Source organism: Strix aluco, chromosome 21, assembly GCF_031877795.1.
Source record: "Strix aluco isolate bStrAlu1 chromosome 21, bStrAlu1.hap1, whole genome shotgun sequence".
In the NCBI taxonomy this organism is placed as follows: Eukaryota; Metazoa; Chordata; class Aves; order Strigiformes; family Strigidae; genus Strix; species Strix aluco.
The window spans coordinates 14292394-14311810 of record NC_133951.1 but is presented as its reverse complement, the minus strand read 5'-3'; the positions used below and the strand labels follow the sequence as shown (position 1 = coordinate 14311810).

General features: G+C 61.2%; 2 protein-coding genes across 2 annotated transcripts; both read left to right on the top strand.

The window, feature by feature from the left end:
- The first annotated feature begins 1095 nt into the window (after positions 1-1095).
- On the top strand, positions 1096-7561 carry ENPP7 (ectonucleotide pyrophosphatase/phosphodiesterase 7). The gene is made up of 6 exons (XM_074847248.1): positions 1096-1336; positions 4145-4290; positions 5141-5761; positions 6288-6501; positions 6895-6976; positions 7450-7561. The coding sequence occupies exons 1-6, from the start codon at positions 1096-1098 to the stop codon at positions 7559-7561; spliced, it is 1416 nt and encodes a 471-aa protein (XP_074703349.1).
- Positions 7562-14604: 7043 nt separating this feature from the next.
- CBX2 (chromobox 2) lies at positions 14605-19059 on the top strand. The gene is made up of 5 exons (XM_074847464.1): positions 14605-14676; positions 14762-14805; positions 15314-15379; positions 17252-17321; positions 17713-19059. The coding sequence occupies exons 1-5, from the start codon at positions 14605-14607 to the stop codon at positions 19057-19059; spliced, it is 1599 nt and encodes a 532-aa protein (XP_074703565.1).
- The last annotated feature ends 358 nt before the right edge of the window (positions 19060-19417 follow it).

The window sequence follows — 19417 nt, the reverse complement described above, 5'->3', positions numbered from 1 at the left end:
GGGATGCTCAGGTCTACAGAGAGACTGTCAGGGGCCAGGAAGGATGAAGCACAGCGTGAGCACGAGACTCACCTGCCCAGCTCAGCCCTGGGGGGAAAATGCCAAGGAATGACCCCAGACAGTGCTGGGGAAACCAGTGGAGATGGCTCTGCTCAGCGAGCGAGGGGATGGCTGGGCAATTAGGAAGCAAAGCACCAAGGAATAAATCTGGAGCCTGAGCAGAGGAAGATCAGCAAAGACACAAAGGTTGAGAGTTCAGACCCTGAGGAACCAAGTCAACCTCTGTTACATAAGTCTACAAAAGTCTTAAACTGTTTTGCTGAGAAATGAATCATCAGCAATGATTAAACCCCAGAGAAGTCATAAAACCAGCAGATATTGATAAAATGGGATGCTGATATGGTGAAGCTCAGCCGTGCACAAGCGGATGAGGGTTACCTGCGGTGAGCAGCAGGCGCTGGGCTGAGGGGACACAGGGGCTTCAGAGCTGGGCTCACCCTCTGCAGCATCTCTGGGGGTGTCTGGCATGGCCAGGATCCAGGACAGAGCCTCCTCCCCCAGCACGTACGTCCACAAAGCCACACTCAAGGACCTTGGGTAAATCCAGGCTCTTTTCTGAGCCTCTGAGCATCCCTCCTGAGGCAGATGAGCAGCCCTGGGAGGGGGGTGAGTTGCCTTTTGAGGCTGAACTGGTGAGCAAAGAGTGGGGCACCCCAAGCCAGGAGCATGGCAGGGACACGGCCGTGGGCTGCAGGAAGCCAGCGCGGGGTGAAGGATGCACGGGGGGACGGGGTGGTGGGGAGGCCGGTTTCGCACGGGCCTCCTGCCACATGAGCAACTCTTCCCCTTCGTCAGTGCTAAAATAGCACCCGACGCCACTGATGGAGGAGGCAGATCTGGTGTTTGACCCAGAAGGAAATCTAAGCTAATCTACCTCAGCCAGCCAAAAACCAGAGGGGCTCATTCTGATACGAAGTGCTGGCTGAAGCCACACACCTGATCAGCAACTGCAAGATTAGATAAGAACTGAACTTAGTCCCATCCCTCATGTATTAATGGGAGCTCTCCGGTCTATTCCAGTTCAAGGGCATGAAGATGTTCACTTCACTGGGGTTCCTATTTGCTGCCCTCTCTTTAGCAAGATGCATCCCCGTGCAGCAGGTATCCCACCGCAGCAAAGTCCTCCTGGTGTCCTTTGACGGCTTTCGGTGGAACTACGACCAGGACGTGGACACCCCCAACCTCGACGCTATGGCTGCGGAGGGGGTGAAGGCGCGGTACATGACTCCTGCCTTCATCACCATCACCAGCCCGTGCCACTTCACGCTGCTGACCGGTGAGTCTTCCCCAGCCCCGAGCCCGACGGAGCAATGTGGGGTGGGCTGGGGAAGGGCAAATTTAGGGTTTATGCAGCAGTGAAGGAAACTAATTCAAGCGGCCACCCAGCCTCGGCTGCACGCTACGCTTTAGGATAGGTGTGTCCTAGAAATACAGCGAGAGACAAGGCAATAGTTGCAGAAAGGGGTAGAACTGAGCCGGTGTTTATCAAAGGTAAATAGCACCAGATGTTGTAGGAATTATGCAGCCGCCACCTAGACCATGGTAGGAATTAGCACGGCAGGAATCAACATCCTGGTTGGCGACGTGGACGGTGGGATCGAGGCACCCTCAGCACGTTCCCCGCTGACACCAAGCTGGGTGGTGCAGGGGACACCCTGAGGGGAGGGATGTGCCAACCTGAGGGGCCTGGGCAGGCTGGCAGGTGGGACCATGTCAACCTCATGGAGTTCAAGAAGGCCAAGGGCAAGGTCCTGCCCATGGGCCGGGGGAATCCCAAGCACAAATCCAGGCTGGGTGAGAAGGGGATTGAGAGCAGCCCCAAGGAGAAGGACTTTGGGTGTTGGTGGGTGGAAAACTGCCTGTGAGCCAGGAACGTGCGCTGGCAGCCCAGAAAGCCACGCATGTGCTGGGCTGCACCCAGAGCAGTGTGGGCAGCAGGGCGAGGGGGGGATTCTCCCCCTCTGCTCTGCTCTCGGGAGACCCCACTGCAGTGCTGGGTCCAGCTCTGGGGACACCAACAGCAGAAGGTCATGGACCTGCTCGAGCGGGGCCAGAGGAGGCCACGAAGATGGTCGGGGGGCTGGAGCACCTCCCCTGTGAGGACAGGCTGAGAGAGTTGGGGGGTTCAGCTGGAGAAGAGAAGGCTCCAGGGAGACCTTAGAGCGGCCTCCCAGGACTGAAAGGGGCTACAGGAAAGGGGGGAGGGACTCTTGATCAGGGGGGTGTAGGGATAGGACGAGGGGGAACGGGTCTAAACTCAAAGAGGGCAGATTTAGATGAGATGTAAGGAAGAAATTCTTCCCTGTGAGGGGGGGGAGGCCCTGGCACAGGTTGCCCAGAGAAGCTGTGGCTGCCCCCTCCCTGGAAGGGTTCAAGGCCAGGTTGGACGGGGCTTTGGGCAACCTGGGCTAGTGGAAGGTGTCCCTGCCCGGGGCAGGGGTGTGGCACAGGATGGGCTTTAAGGTCCCTCCCAACCCAACCCCTTCTATGAGTCCATGATTACACAGAGGCCACCCCAACAGGGCTCATCCCTAAGTTCCGCTTTAATAACTGGTCAGATCAAATCTTTTGTAGATATTTATTCCTCACACATAGGATCTGCAGCTCGTAGTTACTGGATTTATAGTCTCTATAGGTCACCTGGTTTCCTGATGGCACTTCTGCTCATCCAGTCCTGTTCGCAGAGCCCAGGGTCTCCTTTTCTCCTGGTTCGCTCTCACAGCCTCCAGGCACCCTTTTTGTCTGTGTCTTGAGATATTTCCTTCTCTTTTGTTACAGGATAGCCTGCAGGTAAAGTTTACTTACACTTTCCTACTTACCCAAGTCACAAAACAAAGATTAAAGTACAGTTTACGCAGCCCAAGGCTTCATTTATTTAGTCACTACTGCTAAGCTCTGGCACAAATCAGTGTCTCCCGACCATGTCCTCCCTGGCTGTATTAGCATACCTGCAGCGTTTATATTATATCGGTGCCGAATATCAGTAGCCTCTGATCTGTGTACAGATTGGATGCAACACTGCAAACACGCAGATATAATTAGAAAGGCACAAACACAAAATAATATTCCCTTCAATATTCTCCTAATCTGGATTCCCCAGTCAGCGAGAGACGAGGCAAGAGCTGCAGAAAGGGACAGAACTGAACCTCTATTTATCAAAGGTAAATAGCACCAGCCCAACCCAACAGCCTTCTTTGATAAGATAAATGATTTTTTAGACAACGGAGATGCACTAAATTTAATCTTTCTGGACTTGAGTAATGTATTTGATACAGTGCCACACGGGAAATCATTAGTTAAGATGGAGAAGACGAAGATTAGTACAAAACCTCTAACGTGGGGAAGTAACAGGCTGCGGGGAAGAGGACAGCAGGTGATGCTGAGAGGAGACTGTCAAGCTGGAGGGAGGGCAGCAGGGGAATTCCTGAAGAATCGATTTTGGAGCCAATCTTATTTAAGATTTTAATTAATAACCTTGGCATAAAAGAGTGGAACATGCTAATGAAATCTGCTGATGAGAAAAGGCAGGGAGGCATTGTCAATACAGGGGAGGACGGGGATATCATGCAGAAGTAACTGTGCAGTCTTCAGGACCAGAATAATAAAAATGGCATGAAATGTAATAGCACCAAGTGCAAGTCTTTCACTCCTAACAGGAATTCCTGCTGCACGCCGACCTCAGGGGTTGCGAGCCCCAGAGAAAGCGAAACGCCGAGGCGATTAGTTAATGCAGGGTAACGGGGAACCCCGCCGGCGCCGGGACGGGCAGGGGCGATTGCAGGCAGCACCTCCAGGGCCGAGGGTCCCGTGGCTCGGGGTGCAGGCGAGACCCTCCTGGGATCAACCCCCCACCCGTGCAAGGAGCATCCCCCAGCATCTCATCCCCTGCCCTGGGAACCCCACTTTGTATGGCACAGGGGGAGGAAAGGGGCAAAGCAGAGGCAAAGGGGGAGGGCTGGGATGGGGTACAAGAGGCAGAAGCTCCTCGCTGAGCCGGAGCCGTCCCTGTGCCCAGCGCAGGGGTGAGACCCCCCTGCCCATCCGCAGCCTGGCTCACCGCCAGCTCCTCCGTCTCTCCTGGCAGGGAGGTACCTGGAGAACCACGGCGTGATTCACAACATGTGGTTCAACACCAGCACGGGCCAGAAGCTGCCCTACCACAGCACGCAAGGCGTGGACAGCTGGTGGGACAACGGCAGCCTGCCCATCTGGATCACCGCTCAGAGACAGGCAAGTGCGGCGGCCCCCGCGCACCACAGCCCCTGCGCAGATGGAACCTGCCTGCAACCAGCCAGGAAAGCTACAGGCAAGCCACGATCTCTAGTGGCCGTGAGCTAACAGCCTCGCTGCAAACGGCAGCTAATTAGACCAGCAAAAAAAATGAAATCCCCAGACACCGGCAGGAATAATTATGCTCATTCTGTTAAAAATAGCAAAAAATAATAGATGTGTTTCAGCTTTATTAAGACGTTAATAAAACAGGTTCTCCTTTCTCTGTTTAAGGAAACCTCCACCAGTTCCTTAGAGAGCACCAGGAGCCCAGGGGCTTCAGCTGCTCCAAGGCACAAACGGCGTTTCTGCAGCCTCACCCAGGACCGTGGGGGGGCAGCGTCAGGGGCTGGTCCCCCCTTCACTGGGGGCTGCAGCGAGGCTTTCCTCGAACACCCTAGCCTTTGAGTCTGGCTTTGAGACAGGGCTGGCCCAAGACATGTGCTTTTGCCTGTATTTACCTGCCAAGTTGGCCCCGTTGACTTCAGGGCAAGCGCTTATAGGATTGGAGTGAAACACCTCAATGTGTCGATGGTCCAGAGCCGGAGGGTCCACGCAAGGTACAAACGGGTCACTGTTCCCAAAGTCACAACTAGTGTTACTAACACAGTGAGAAAACCAATGTGCAGGGAAGGGCAGTGCTTTCAATTAATCACTTTTAATTGGCACTGAGCAATAAAAACTCATTAGAGGCAGAGGGAGACATTAGGGGGCTGAATGAACTAACCGCATTAGTAGGTGGTTGCACTGACAGATGGAGAGATGCTGCAGGGCGAGCTCAGGTGAGTTTATGCAGTGTCTCCCCTAACAGGGTTTAAAGACGGGCTCGATCTATTTCCCCGGAGGAAGAGCAAAATACCAAGGGGAAGAAGTGAATATGAAGCTGGTGGAGCCCCTCTTGTTCAACTACAGCAACGAAACCAACTGGAGAGAGAACATTGACACCGCCATGGAGTGGTTCACGGTGAACAACCTCGACTTCATCGCCCTCTACTTCGGTGAGCCGGACTCGGCGGGACACAAGTACGGCCCCGAATCCACGCAGAGGAAAAACATGATCAAGCAGGTGGACAGAACCATCGGTTACTTGAGGCAGCGCATCCGGGAGAGCGGCCTGGAGTCAAACCTCAGCCTCATCATCACGTCTGACCACGGCATGGAGACTGTCATAAAGACCAACGAGATTCACATCCAGACAGTGGCGAACTTCACGTTCAAAGACATCCAGTTTGAGCTCTTAGATTACGGACCGAATGGACTACTGGTGCCAAAAGAAGGAAAACTAGAGCATGTGTACTCAGTCCTGAAAAATGCCCACCCAAACTTACACGTGTACAAGAAAGCCGACTTTCCGAGAAGATTCCGCTACGCCAACCATTCCCGGATCACCCCGCTCCTGTTGTACAGCGATCCGGGATACGTGATCCACGGGGTAAGATGTATCCCACTGCCTCTCTCCTCCTGTCCTTCTCGAGGCACCCCAGTACCTACCCACCTTTAGGCCTTCACGTTGTCTGGTCGCCCTACAAACAGGTGGAAGTGCTTTGTGTAAAGACCTTTTCTGCTGTTCAGACAAAGAAGGGTCCAGAAGTCTTGGCGCAGGACTTGCAAAACACAGAGTATCAGTTGCAGGGTCCTCTCCTGGCCTGGCATTAGGGGAAGGCCCAAGGTCAAGGCCAGCAGGCAGCTTCCCACCGCGAAGCTCCTCGGTACAACAAAATGTGGATGAGCTGACATTTAGGGAGGGAACTTGCAGGATGTCATCGCTTGAGAGCTGTGTCTAGGCAGCCCCCTCCAGCTCCTGCAACGTTTAACATTATAGATCCACTCCAAAAACTCAAAGAAACTGAACAGACTGTTGAATGCTGCAGCTGCGGAAGGGGGGGAGGCGTCCGAGGCCGTGCTGGGGAGGGGGGAACGAAGGCTTTGGGCTCTCACATCCTCTCTCTCGCTGCCAGAGGTACAAGGTCCAGTTCAACAAAGGGGAGCACGGCTTCGACAACGAGGCCATGGCCATGAAAACCATCTTCCGCGCCGTGGGACCGGCCTTCCGGCGGGGGCTGCTGGTGGAGCCCTTCGACAGCGTCCACGTCTACGCCCTCCTCTGCGAGCTGCTGGGCATCACCCCCGAGCCCCACGACGGCGACCTGGAGGCCCTGAGGCCGATGCTGCGTGAGTCGGGCGGGGGCCGCGCGCCGCCGGGTACCGGGAGCGCGCGCCGGGATTCCCGCGGGAACAGCGACACCTGGCGGCCGCCGCCCGCCCCGCCCGCTCCCCGACACCGGGGGCACCGACGGGCACCGGCCCCACGCTGATGTCCCCCACGGACACGGAGATCGCAGCTCCCCCGCTCCCCCCCACCCCTCCCCGGTCCCCGGACGCGGCAACCGGGAAACGTCCCCACAGCAGGAGCGGGGAGGGAAGGGTGGGGGGGAGCAGGGTGGGCGGCCACGGGTGCCCAATTCCCCGCGGGAGCTCCCCGCCGTCGCCGGGACGGGGCCGTTGCTCGCCCGGGCAGGGGCCGGGCACCGGGCGATCGCCGCGCTCCTCCTCTCGCCGTTGCAGGCTCCCGCGCTCCTCTCCCTCCCGCCAAGACGCTGCCGGTGACGCTGGGACTCGCTCTCGTTCTGGGACGCTGGGGAGGAATGTACTAACCCCCCCGTCAGAGGTAAGTGGCTCTAAGGACCCCCCCAACCCCCCCGCAGGCCCTTTTCCAGGCAGCCGCGTGCCCCGGTTGTTCGCGGCCTCCTGGGGCTCGTCCGCCCGTGACGCCCCGCGCTGCTCGTTGCCCACCAGCCACTCGCCGCTGGGCACAGCGGAGCCTTCGCCCCCTCGGGCAGAGGGACTCTGGATTTTGACTCAGCACTGACCCCCCCCAGGGCATTTGCTGGCCTAGAAAGAAGGGCTGGGCACCCCCCAGCTGCTGCTGAAGCGGCCCCCCCGCTCTCCGGTCTCTGTGTGGTGGGGGCCGGGGGGGGGTGGGGAGGGCAGCTGTGGGAGCACCGGGGAGGAGGGTGAACCCTTCATCGCTCGGGGCTCTGCCTGTGCCCGCACGGGGCTGAGAGAGAAACAAGGAGGGGGGAGTTGGTCGCTCGCCTCACCGTGCGCATGTGCCCACAGACCCAGCGGGACGAGCGATTCTCAGGCTGATTTCCTGGTGCTTCCAGCGCGGCACCACCCAGCCGATATCACCGAATCGTCTAGGCTGGAGAAGACCTTGAAGATCATCTAGTCCAAGAGCCTATCCATAGGCTGCACATATGTGAAATAAGTATATTCTTAATTACAGCGCTGTGCTCTCCTGCCTTGGCAGCCTCCGAGTTCCAGGCAGCTCCACCAGAAACGGGTGGTGAGATGAGGACGGACACGGCTCATGAAAACCACCAGTTCCGCTCTCAGAGAACCACACTGAGTTCCCAAAACCTCCCCAAATTCCTGACCCACACTCCTCCAGACTGCCAGCATCCCAGGGGGGAGATGCCCCCCCCCAAGCCTTGGGGTGCACACCAGGACAGCCCGCTGTGGAAGCCGGCACCGATGTACAGTCTGACCTTGAGAAGGTCACCCCGTGGCTGCGTTACCCCGACCTCCCCGAGGCAGAACGACTCCGACTCGGTTTGGACCAGGGACAGCTAATACACGTTGAGCATCTAAAGCAATTAAAAGTATTTGTTCCGAGTGCGCCGGGAGGCTCCTGTAAACGGCGCTGGGCTCTGGCACAGAGCGAACAGCCGCGACACACCGAGGAGACGGCGAGGCCCAGCGCGTCTCTGCCAGCTGCGGGGCTGGGCCGGCTGCCGCAGCGGCGGGGGGAGATCCGGCAAAGGCCTGGGAGGGATCCCAGAGTCAGTCAGTGTTTCTGGGTGCCCTCAGCACCCTTCTGCTTGTCTTTCTGTCCCTTATGGCTGTGGACAAAAACGGGAAATACCACCTACACACCCCTGAGCCCAAACCCCGCAGGCAGGGCAGCCCCGGCTGCGCTTAACACACCTGACTCGGCTCCGGGAGCTCTGGGAGGGGGCATCAACCCTTGATGTGTTTTGGGGAGACAGAGGAGGTGGCAGCGACGGGGCCAGTCCCCCCCGCTCAAAGGAGACACCCAGTATCGCCATTCCCCAGCCCAGGGCCACGCAGAGCCTGGGCCGCCTTGTGCCGCCCGGCCTGGCCCCCCCCGCAGCGGGGCTGATGCACCCTGGATGCCAAAGGCCCTCGCACGAAGCCCAACTCCTCTCTGCAGGGAGCAGCCCAGGCTCCCTCAGCCGGGCTGGGGCTTCGGGGAGAGGCAGCAGGACACCCCCCAGGCCCCTCCAGCGTGGCATTAGCGTGGCAGCTGCCCCAGGCCCCATCCCAGATGCTGAAGTGCCTCTCCCCAGCCCGGTGCCTCATCTCAGGGGCTCGATAAACATCTGTTGCCATAGAGACTTGCTCGTGCTGCCTTCCCTGCATCGGCTTCACCCAGCGAGATGAAACAAGAGACGCACGCTCCGCTCGGAAAAACAGGAAGAAAATGTTTGGCTTGAAACCGTGCTGGGGGTGGGGGTCAGGCCGGCAGCACGCAGCGCAAACAGCCCGGCGGCAAACGACAGAGAGGCTCTGAAAGGGGAGCGCACGGGCCAGCGCCGCACACACTTCTTAAAATAATAATAATCGTGCACAGCAACTTTCCCAGTGATCCTGCTGACGACCTGGGGACTGTCCGTGCAGGTCAGCACCGCCGTGCCCGTTTTACGGACAGAGGGGGGCAGCTCGGCTGGGATCCCTGCGATGCCGGCGGTGGGAGCCCGCAGAGCTCCTGACCGTGGGGGGGCCTCTGGGTGCCCGGCAGGGACAGAGCGGGATGCTCGTAGCGCTGATCCCACTTGAGTTCCCAGACCCACGCAGGCAACGGGATTTATAGTGACCCACCTCCTGGCGGGAATCCTTACCTGCCAGCTGAATTTCGCCTCAGCTGTGAGTGGGAATTTAGCTCCCGATTCGACAGGCAGCGTGTTCAGTCAGACAGGGCTCTGCCAGAACAACCTCTCGCGAGGCAGGTACTGAAGAGTGAGCCCTGCCATCTCCCTGCTAGGAAGATTCCCACTGCCCCTGAGATCACACGTTCTCCATCAGACATCCCCTGGAGCAGCTCTTCTCACTCGGAGCGGAGGGGAAAGAAAAAAGCGAGCGTTGAACGGGGCGTTTCTTCAGTGCGCCCGTATTTACAGCACAGAGCATCCTCCCAACTCTGCGTCTCTGAGCACGGCAGGAACCGGGAGGATTCCCCTCCCTGGCCGGAGACCCAGCCCTGCCTCTCCATCCTCCCCCCCAGACCCTCTCCCTGTGCCCCCCTCGACCCTCTCCCCTCGCCCTGGCCCCCCCCGCCGGGGGTCCCGCTGCAGTACCGGCAGCCGGCGGGCGATGGCTCCCGAGCCGCGCTCACGGCCCTACACCCCCCCCCCGGGAGATCCCGGCACCGGCGGGGCGGGGGGGCAGCTCAGGATAAAACCCCACCCAGGAGCACCCCGCGGCTTGTCAAACCGGCGGTGCCCGCGGTAACCGGCCACTCGCCCAGCTCCAACAGCAGCCCCGGGACCCTCAACTGCCGCCAGGTCCCGGTGTGAGCGGCCTCGGTGGCTTCCGCGGGGACAAATCCCCGGGTGCTGCCCGGTGACAACTCAGAGCTGAAGGGCTCGGCGGCACCAGCCTGGGACCCACCTCTGGGCGCTGCCGAGGCCGGAGCTCCCAGCACGCAGCACCCACCACCGCTCCGGCCGCGCGGACACGCCGGGCTGCTCAGGGTGATGCCCTGGAGATGCGCGTCCCTTAAACCTCCCGGTCCCTTCCTCCCCCCTCACAGCGCAGCCCCGCAGTGACGGATGCTTCGAAGTCCCAGGCGGGATGGGTGAGGCCGATCCTTCCCCCGTGGGTGTGGGGAGGTTTAACCCCACCGACACGCAGAGCTGCGAGAGCCTAAACCGGCTGCCGGTCCCCGGCCCAGGGGCTGTCTCCAGCCCAGCCCCTCCCCAGCAAACCCTGGAATCCACAAGACACTGCCAAATTTTGCCTGTCCTTCTCTGAGCCTCTCCCAGCTCTTCCCGCTGCATCTCGCACCTTGTACACTTACTTCCCCCATGTGACATTTCCACCAAACCTTTACCCGACAAGGCCCTGCCCAGCCTTGCCAGCAAACCCGGCACTGGGTTGTGCTGGTGGACGCAGTCGCTGAGATCCCGGCTCTGCCCAGCGCTGCATCTCCCCCCGCCCTCCCGTCCCCATTCATTCCCCACTGCCCCCCTCCCTGGGCCTGGGGGTCACACAGCAGGGAGAGCCCCCGCTGTGGATTGCATCCCAATTTGCTCCGCATTTCCACACCATTTGCTTCCTTTTGTTTTTCCTGCGCTAGAAAGACGCCGCTGCCCAGGGGTCCCGACTGCTCCCGGCTGGGAACACAACAACAAACACCCCCCTACACCTGTGTCCTTGCGGCAGATGCAGTTTCCAGGAAAACTGCTGCCTCTTGCAATGCCCGCTCGGGGGGCGGCACGTGCCCCTGCAATTCCCGCACGCGGCCGCGGGCCCGGACACCACCTGCTCTCTGCTCATCCCACCGAGCCCTGCAGCCCCGTACCCAAATGATATGCAGATCTCTGGGCTTCAATTGACCAATGCCTTGGGGAAACAGCCACCATTTGCCCACAACAAACATGGTGGCTGCAGCCCAGCCGCTCCCTGGGCTGGGCCCAGCTTCATCCTTTGAAGTCAGGAATATGAGGCGCCCTTGGCCCCCCCCGGCAAACCCCGTCACTGTTCACCCTGACCCAGGAGACCCCCAAGCCCGCAGTGCTGGGAGGAGCGCGGGCACCTCAATAATGCTCCTTTTTTCTGGGGGGTCCAGGCACAAAGACCAAGTGTCCCATCAAACAGCCCCGGTGCTGACCCCCACCGCAGCCGGGGCTCTTTGCTCTGCAAGCCCCCGAGGAGCAGCCGCCTCCCTCGCTGCGGGTCCGAAGCCTGATGCGATGGGGTCTCGCTGCTGGTTGATGCTTGGCCCCGCCACGCTCACCCCGGCAGCCCCGCTCAACTTTCCTGCTCCAACCTGCCAGAGGCACCAGCAGCTTCACCGAGAAGGTCTGATCTTGGGGCAAACACCTTCCTCTGACAGCAAATCACCACAGCCCCCCACTACCGGCATCACGCAGTATGCGCAGCATTCCTGGGATGTCTGGAACGCTTGGGAAGAGCTACAAAGTTATGCTCCACCGGATTAGTTCAGGAGTCTGAGTCTCATGTTTAAGATGCCAAAGGTTTTCTCAGCGAATGCTGAGTTTATTGGCTCTGCTGTCACTTAGCTCGGCTGGAGCCAGGGAATGTGGCAACCAAACTATTTACTGTGTGTTCCCAAGTTTCTCCAGGAAGGTGAAGCCTGTCAGGGATGGTGATCGCCGAGTTCAGCCCAAAGGTGCTCGCAGGTGGAGCCACAGCTTCGGCAGCAGCGGGCAGACCTCTCCTCTCCTCCTGCAGCCCCCCAGGAGCTCTGCCCCAGCCCGCAGCGATGCCCGGGGAAGCGCCGTCGCTGGGACAGTCCCCTCTGGCCAACTCAGCAGAGAGGGGACATCGCTGTGCCAGGACCCAGAACTCCCCCGTTTCCCCTCCTTGCCCTCGGTCCCGCCGTGCAGACGCCGTCCCTGCCCTCCCCAGGGCAGCTGGAGGCAGCGGCAGAAGGCAGACGGGCAGGGGCAAAAGGCACTTGCGGACAATTTTATTTTTTTTCCATCACTAAAACATCCTGAAATGCCAAGGAGAAAGCTGGGCAATACTGGGCTGGCACCCCCGGCACAGGGGAGGGGCAGGCAGCTACACTTCCAGCAAGATCCTTTTGCTATTGCTGAGCCCAAGAGCAAAAGATCTGAATTGCAACATAAAAACTCACAAAATTTTAACATATAAACAAATGTAGGATTTTTTTATTCGCTTCCTGTTTTTGCAAATCTTCAAAGCCACAAGTTCAGGCATTTTGAATGCTTAAAGTGATTTATTCTCTTTCCTTTTCTAAGAAAAAGGGAGGTTTTTCACTTAACCACACGGCTCCATTAAAGAGATCAAATAATGGGAAGGAAACCTGTGATCAACCTGAGAGAGCTGCCACCCCAGAACGGCCGACAGCCAGGCCTCCGTGTGCTCTGCGCCCCCAGGAAACCCCCGCTCTGCCCCCGGCCATCACACGCAGCTTTTAAACTACACAAAATAACCTGCGGCTCCAAACTGGGGAGAACCAGCAGAATGTCCGGAGCCCACCGCAGCCCAGGAGCTGACCAGGACCCGTTCCCAGTAACACCCCAGGGATAGAAAGGAGATTTCCAGTCCACGGAGCAGCGTGAGCTCGGGGACTTGGCTCCGCGTCGACGCGGAGGCGGGAGGAGCGGGAGCGCGACGGCGCTGGGGCAGCACCAAGGAACTGGGGTCACTGCTGGGAAGGGACAGCTCGGGGCTGGCCACGAAAGGCCAGAGCAGCCGGCACAGCCCCGCGCCAGGCACCTGCCTCCCGCACGCTGCGCTCAGCCCCCCCAGACCCGAAGGCCCAGGGCTGCTCCCGCGTCCCACCCCCGGCCCGAGCAGAGCATCTCCACCACACCGGGCTTTTCTTCTTCTTCCCTCCGGGAAGGGTGGACACGGCTATTCCATCCTGCGTCCTCGCAGGGAGCCCCAGCACCACTCGGTAACACCCGGTGCCACCCGAATGGGGGCCCCTTTCCCCCGGTGAGCCGGATCCGGGTGACCAGGCGAGCCCCCCGTGCTGCTCGCGGGCGCGGAGGCCGTAGTGTGCGCGCACACGGCGAGGCAGAGGCGCGCGCGTTTCTTCACGGAAAATTTAAGAGGTGCTGCACACAAAGAGCAGAGCCGGCAAAAGGTAAATTAACTCTGAAGAAAGACAAAGTGCGGCGCTGGGTGGCATTTCTGTGCCACCTTCCGTTAAAAAACCGCGTCTAACCCTTCTCCTGGCCAGCGAACAGCCAGAGTCAGCGTACAAAGAAGACAACAAAGCCCGATAGCGCTGGACCGAGGACAATTACCCCGTCTTGACCCGCACCCCGGGCACATCCCCAGTCCTGCAGACCCCAGCCAGCCCCGCCCCGCTCGCCCACCGGCTCTTTGCCCCCCTCCAAACCACGCAGGGGGTCCCCAGCAGCGCCGTTACGGCCGGCAGCGGCCCCCCCCCCCCGCAACGCGCCAGCCCGGGGCTTTGAAAAGCCTTTTCCTAACCGCAGCAGCATCGCTTACCGGGGTTTGCGTGAGGCCCCTCCCGCAGGACACCCCATCGCCCGGCCGCAGCCCGCTCAGCCCCCGCGCCCCGTGGCCACCCCGGCGCGGCGGCGGCGATTCGTTTCCCTCCGGCTCCTGCACGGTTAATCGCGGGGCTCCGCGCCCGCGGTTGTAAACTCCCCGCGGTGCTGACTCATCCGCGGCCATGCCCGTCGAGCACCATGTTTCACCGCTCCACGCCCCCGGCGCGCAGCCCCGCCGTGGGGCAGCTCCTCACGCCGCCTCGCACGCCCCGGTGGCCCGCGGAGCCGCGGCGTTGGTCGCCACCGCGGGCCCGGCCGGCGCTGGCTCGCAGCCCGGGATGACGGGCATCCCCGCAACCGCCCCCCGCCGAGGAAAGACGCTTTATTCCATTATAACCGACTATTTCACACCCAAAAACGTGCCGCCGCCGTCCGCTGCGCCCGGGAGGGACCGAAGCGGGGGGCTGCGCCCCCCGCCGGGGCTTTGTCCCCGGGAGGGACCTCGGCTGCCCGAGCAGGGGACGGCGGAGCCCGTGGCCGTGCAGGCAGCGAGCCGGGCAGGGCGGGCAGGACCCCCCCCTGCGCCCCGGGGAACAAAGCGCCGGGCCGGGCCGTCCCCATTGTCCCCGCTCCGGCCGGGCAGCGGCCCCCCCTCCGCCACCCCGCACGGGCAGGAAGAGGAGGGGTCGCGCAGACAATGCCTCCCCCACACACACACCCCCACACACCCCCCTCCGCCCATACGCTCCGCCCTCCGCTCCCCATTGGCCAGCAGGGAATTTGGGGAGCCCCCCCCCCCTCCTCCTCCTCCTCCTCCTCCTCCTCCTCCTCCTCCTCTCGCCAGCTTTCCCCCCCCCCCCCCCCTCCTCCGCCGGGGGCGCGCACGCCGTATTGTGCCGGGGGGGCGCGCAGGGATGGGATGGGATGGGGGGGGGCGGGGGCGCGCGCGGCCGCCGTCGGGGGCGCGCCCGGGGGGCTCCCCTTGTGTGTGCGTGTGCGCGGGGCCGGGGCCATGGAGGAGCTGAGCAGCGTGGGAGAGCAGGTCTTCGCCGCCGAGTGCATCCTCAGCAAGCGGCTCCGCAAGGTGGGACCCGCCGCCGCCCCCCCAGCCGCCCCCCCCTTTCCCCCCCCCGTGCCGCTAACGCGCCCCTCTCCGTCTCTCTCGGCAGGGCAAGCTGGAGTACCTGGTCAAGTGGCGGGGCTGGTCCTCCAAGTGAGTGCGCGGGGCTGCGCGGAGCGGGGCGCGGGGCGCGGAGCCGCCCGCCCGGCCGCTTTTGTTCGGGTCGCGCCGCTCCTTTTGTTTACAAATAAGCGCGGCCGCGGCCCGGCCCTCCCCCGCCGCCGCGTGGGGGCCCCCCCCTTCCCCCCACAGCCCTCCCCCGGGCCGGGCCGGTCGCCCCCGGAGCCCCCACACACCCCCCCCTCCCGCCTGCTGAAAGCGGAGCTCCCCCGGGATGCGCTGGGGTCCCCCTCGCCCCGCGGCGTGGCCGCCCCCCCCCGCCCCGATCTGCCTCCCGCCCCCCCCCCCACCGTCCCGCGGGGACCGGATCAGCCCCCAGTGCGGGGATGCCCCGGTGCCCCCGGGAGCTCGGGCCCGGCGGCACGAAGGGCCCGTTTGTCCTTGGATGAACTCCCCGGTGCCGGGCCGGTAACGGGGGCGGCGGGGGGGGCGGGATGGCGCTGGCCCCCCGCTCTCGCCCAGCCCGTGTCTTCTGTTGCAGGCACAACAGCTGGGAGCCCGAGGAGAACATCCTCGACCCGAGACTCCTCCTCGCTTTCCAAAAGAAGTGAGCAAACTCTAAATATTTCTAAGCGAACGATAAAGTCAATTAACTTCTAATTGGCTGCGCGTGCGGTGGAAGTTGTGGAAACAACAGCCTGAAGCTCGCCGGGCCCTTTGTGGCAAGAGCCCTTTTGTTCATCTCCTGAAATTACAGCTCAGGTCCACCTAGGACGGCTCTCCCGGGCTGGGTAAACACCAACAATTTATGGCCCCGCGCACAATCTGGGCTGGCGCTGGCTGAGACCTTGGGCTCGTGTTCCCCGGCCGCCGGCCGGGGCCTGACTGGGTTTGGGGGGGTGACTGCAGGCCCCGGTGGGGAGATGGTGCCTGGGACTGCAGGAACGGTGGGCTCAGAAGGCTCCGAAATGGGCTACCAGAGGGCACCGCTGCAAGGCGGTGGGAGAAAATGGTGTCCCCTGGCAGGGCCGGGGCTGGGCCGAGCTGGGACCGGCCGTTGTTCTGCCACTGTTGCACACCAGGAATCGCGCGGAGGTCAAAAAGCAGGCAGCTGGCTCCGGTCAGCACAGCGCTGCCAAATATTTTGGCTCCGTATTAATAAAAATCATTAAAGTTTATGATAGGATTTAATTATAACTCATTTCTGGATCCCTTTTCAAGAGTGGAATCTGGTGGTTAGCGCAGGCAGCTCGGTGCTCAGTTGTGGTGCAGCTTAGCACGGTCCTTCTTGAACGGGCAACCACGAAAAATCAGAGAGTGGCCTGAAAACTCTCCCCGCTGCCAGCCCTGGCCCCGCGTCCAGCCCGGGAGGTGCAGGAGAGGAGAAACGTGCCCGGCGAAGGGGAGAACTTGCCGGGTTTCCAGGGAACGCGTTTGCTTTTCCTCCGCACAGAGGCCGCGCCGCTGCTCGCGGTGTGCGGGGGGGAAGCTCAGCTCTGCGGGTGCCGGAGGAAGGCAGAGCTTAGCAGAGACCTGGCAGATGCTCCTGTTTGCCTGATCCTGTTGTACCAGAAAAACTGGAAATTTTACCATGAATTGGAAGAGCCACTGAGTCAGGATGGGTAACGCCGTGCAGTCCATCACTGGCCGCTGGAAGCTTCTTGCTGCGGGGATGTTTTAGCAAACGGGGCTGGCGGGAGGGCTGCCCGCAGGAACACTCCCCCATCACTGCCCGGTTCCCCGGCACGAGCAGAGCAGGGAGCTGCTCTCGGGGGCGGCGTTACAAAACTCAATGCCTCTCAGTGGAAGGCCTGTGCCTGGCACCAGTGGGGCAAAGGGACCAGGATGGGGGTAACCAGGAGGACGCTCCCGTGTGGGAAAGGCTTTGGCTCTGTGAGCAGTTTGGTAAATACATTTCAGCCACCCGGGCAGTTCTGTCCCGTGCTGTACGCAAGAGAGTTTCTCTTTTTTTCACCTCTCTTCCAGCACATTAGGGCAGATGCCCACTGCTGAGCCAGTGGGATACCCCAGCACCCTGAGAGCTGTCCTCGTTCTAAGACCACCCTTTTCATAACCTTTTCCTCACTCTGTAGTTCTTTTTCTCATATTACATCACATTCATGGCCCGAGTCTTCCAGTGACCTGTCCCAGTCCCACAGGGTAAACGATCCGGGTGCCACGTGAGGGGGGTTGAACTGCACAAGTCGCCGGGTTTCCGCAGGATTCCTGGGGGTCTCTGACCTCACTTGAGCGCAGCGTCCCCGTAGCAGCGTGGGTTCGAGTAAGTGATGTGCTCGGAGCCTGTAAGATCGTCAGGTGTTGGTAGGGGTTGAGAACACCCCCCAGCCGCTGCTCAGACAGGAGCTGAGCCTTCGGCATCCCATGCAAGGGGGGTTTTAATGACAGAAGAAAGGGAGGAACCAGGATGATTTGGGATGTTTTTCCTCCCTGCAAACCACGTCCTTAATTGTTTTTTCAGGGAGCATGAAAAAGAAGTGCAGAATCGGAAGAGGGGCAAGCGGCCCCGGGGAAGGCCCAGGAAACACGTGGTGAGTCCTGGTGGGTCCACGGCCGTGCCGGCGCTGGAGGGGCTCTGGCCTGGGAAGGCACCAGCGAGTGTCTGTCCTCAGTGTGGGGAGTGCGGGGTGCTCGGCCTCGGGGGGTGGCGAGGACACGGCCGGTGCCTGCAGACCCCGGGTGCCTGTGAGGAGAACACGTCTCTTCATTGCTGCGCTGGTGCGGGCGTAGAAGGAGACAGAAGGGTCCCGCCTGGTATTGCAGCCCGATCGGTTTGTGCTCTGCGCTCCCAAAGTCATTTCGTGGCAGAGGACGAGCAGATCGGCTGACGTGGAGGAGGAACCTGTGTGTGTCTGTGGCACCTGGCCCGTAACAGTTCTTCGGTAATTTGTGTTGACTTTCCCCGTCTCCGTTGCTTTGCAGGAACCAGAGATGCCTGCAAAAACTAAGTCAAGTAGCTCCTCTTCCTCCACATCCTCCTCTTCCTCCTCCTCTGATGAAGAGGATGAAAGTGACCTGGAAGCAAAGAGAGGTCCCCGCAGCAGAGAGACTCACCCGGTACCGCAGAAGAAAGCTCAGATCCTGGTGGCGAAGCCCGAAATGAAAGACACTTCCAGGAAGAAACGTGGGCGGAAACCTCTTCCCCCAGAGCAGAAAGCGGCTCGAAGGACCGTGAACCTGACAAAGGTGCTGAAAACATCCCGGAAGGAGGTGGGCGGCAGCGCCAAGCTGCTGGGGAAGCTGCAGCCCCAGCACAGCTCACAGGGCTCGGGCATGGCCGTGCTGAAGGACCCGCCGGGCGCTTTGCCTGGGCTCAGCTCCGCGGGGTCGTCTGCAGAAAACCTGCCCAACATGATGAAGAGCGGCTCCGCGAGCCCAAGCCGGGCCATCAGCTGGCAGAGCTCCATCGTGCACTACATGAACAGGATGTCCCAAAGCCAGAACTCGGCGGAGACCTCGCCCCTGGGCAGGCTGGCGCTGAAGTCGCAGGCATCCAGTAAGAGTGGCTTAGGGCTGGACTTAAAAATGAGGAGCCAGAAGGGATCTGGGGAGCTTGGGCTGAGCATGCAGGGACCCAAGACTGCTAAGGCTCCTAGCAGCGGCGCTGGAGGGGACCAGAAATCAGGATTTGCCGCGGGAGGCCAAATGCTGCACAACGGCAGCAAGACGCCTGCGAGCTCATCCGGGGCCGGCAGCCAAGCGGCCTCCAGTCAGGAGCTGAACCTCCAGGCTCTGAACCTTCAGAGCGTCAAAAACGGGCCGAGCTTGGCTGGTGGGAGCAGCCTCCCCCGCCACCTTTGCAGCGCCCTGTCCAAAGGCTCCGGCGGCGCAGCAGCGAGTGCAGGGGCCGGCGGGGCGAAGGGCGGCGCGGCGGGGGCCGGGGCGAACGCTGCCAGCACCGGTGGGCTCGCAGGGGGGGACGGCAGCAAGAGCGAGAAGCAAGCGCACCGGACAGGCGACAGGGACTCGGCCAAAGGCGGCCCGGACGGCCCGCAGGAGGGGCACGCGGCCACCGAGACCCGCAAGCCGGCCGCCCTTTCCGAAATGAGCACAGGCGAAGAGACCAGCTCGGATTCGGACCGGGATTCGGCTTCCTTCCCGGGCATGGGTCAGAACATGTCTGTCTCCATCCAGACCAGCCAGGACTGGAAACCCACCCGCAGCCTGATCGAGCACGTCTTTGTCACCGACGTCACCGCGAACCTGATCACAGTGACAGTCAAGGAGTCCCCCACCAGCGTCGGGTTTTTCAACCTAAGGCAATACTGAGCCCAGGAGCGTGAGAGGAGGGAGAGGGTCCTTCAGCCTCTCCCTCAGCTTTGCCCAGCTCTTCCATCAGGTTTTTCTTTCTTCAAGTGAATGCGTGAGACCTGCTGGGACTCGTGTCTGGAGAGGCTGGAGAAAGACGTGGTGAAACCTGCTCAGAACTGCCAGCGGGCCGACGGATCCCTCCCGGCTCTCCCCATCCTCTCCCAGAGCCAGTGCCCCCAGCGGAGGTGGCTGATGCCGCTCTCCGGGCGCGGGGGCTCTGGGGGTGACGGGCTGGCAAGTTTTGAGCCAGGCTTCACTGTACGCAGGTTTCTTTGCTTTACAGCTTGAAACAGCAGATGACGAGGTCTGCGGCTCA

What these genes read in the sequence shown, in the direction of transcription:
- ENPP7 (XM_074847248.1), top strand. Translation starts at nt 1,096, where the DNA reads ATGTTCACTTCACTGGGGTTCCTATTTGCTGCCCTCTCTTTAGCAAGA. An exon ending in CGGGATACGTGATCCACGGG is followed by an intron (nt 5,762 to 6,287) that starts GTAAGATGTATC and finishes TCTCGCTGCCAG; the next exon opens with AGGTACAAGGTCCAGTTCAA. An exon ending in CTGGGACGCTGGGGAGGAAT is followed by an intron (nt 6,977 to 7,449) that starts GTACTAACCCCC and finishes ATGTGCCCACAG; the next exon opens with ACCCAGCGGGACGAGCGATT.
- CBX2 (XM_074847464.1), top strand. Translation starts at nt 14,605, where the DNA reads ATGGAGGAGCTGAGCAGCGTGGGAGAGCAGGTCTTCGCCGCCGAGTGC. An exon ending in TCAGCAAGCGGCTCCGCAAG is followed by an intron (nt 14,677 to 14,761) that starts GTGGGACCCGCC and finishes CTCTCTCGGCAG; the next exon opens with GGCAAGCTGGAGTACCTGGT. An exon ending in GAAGGCCCAGGAAACACGTG is followed by an intron (nt 17,322 to 17,712) that starts GTGAGTCCTGGT and finishes GTTGCTTTGCAG; the next exon opens with GAACCAGAGATGCCTGCAAA.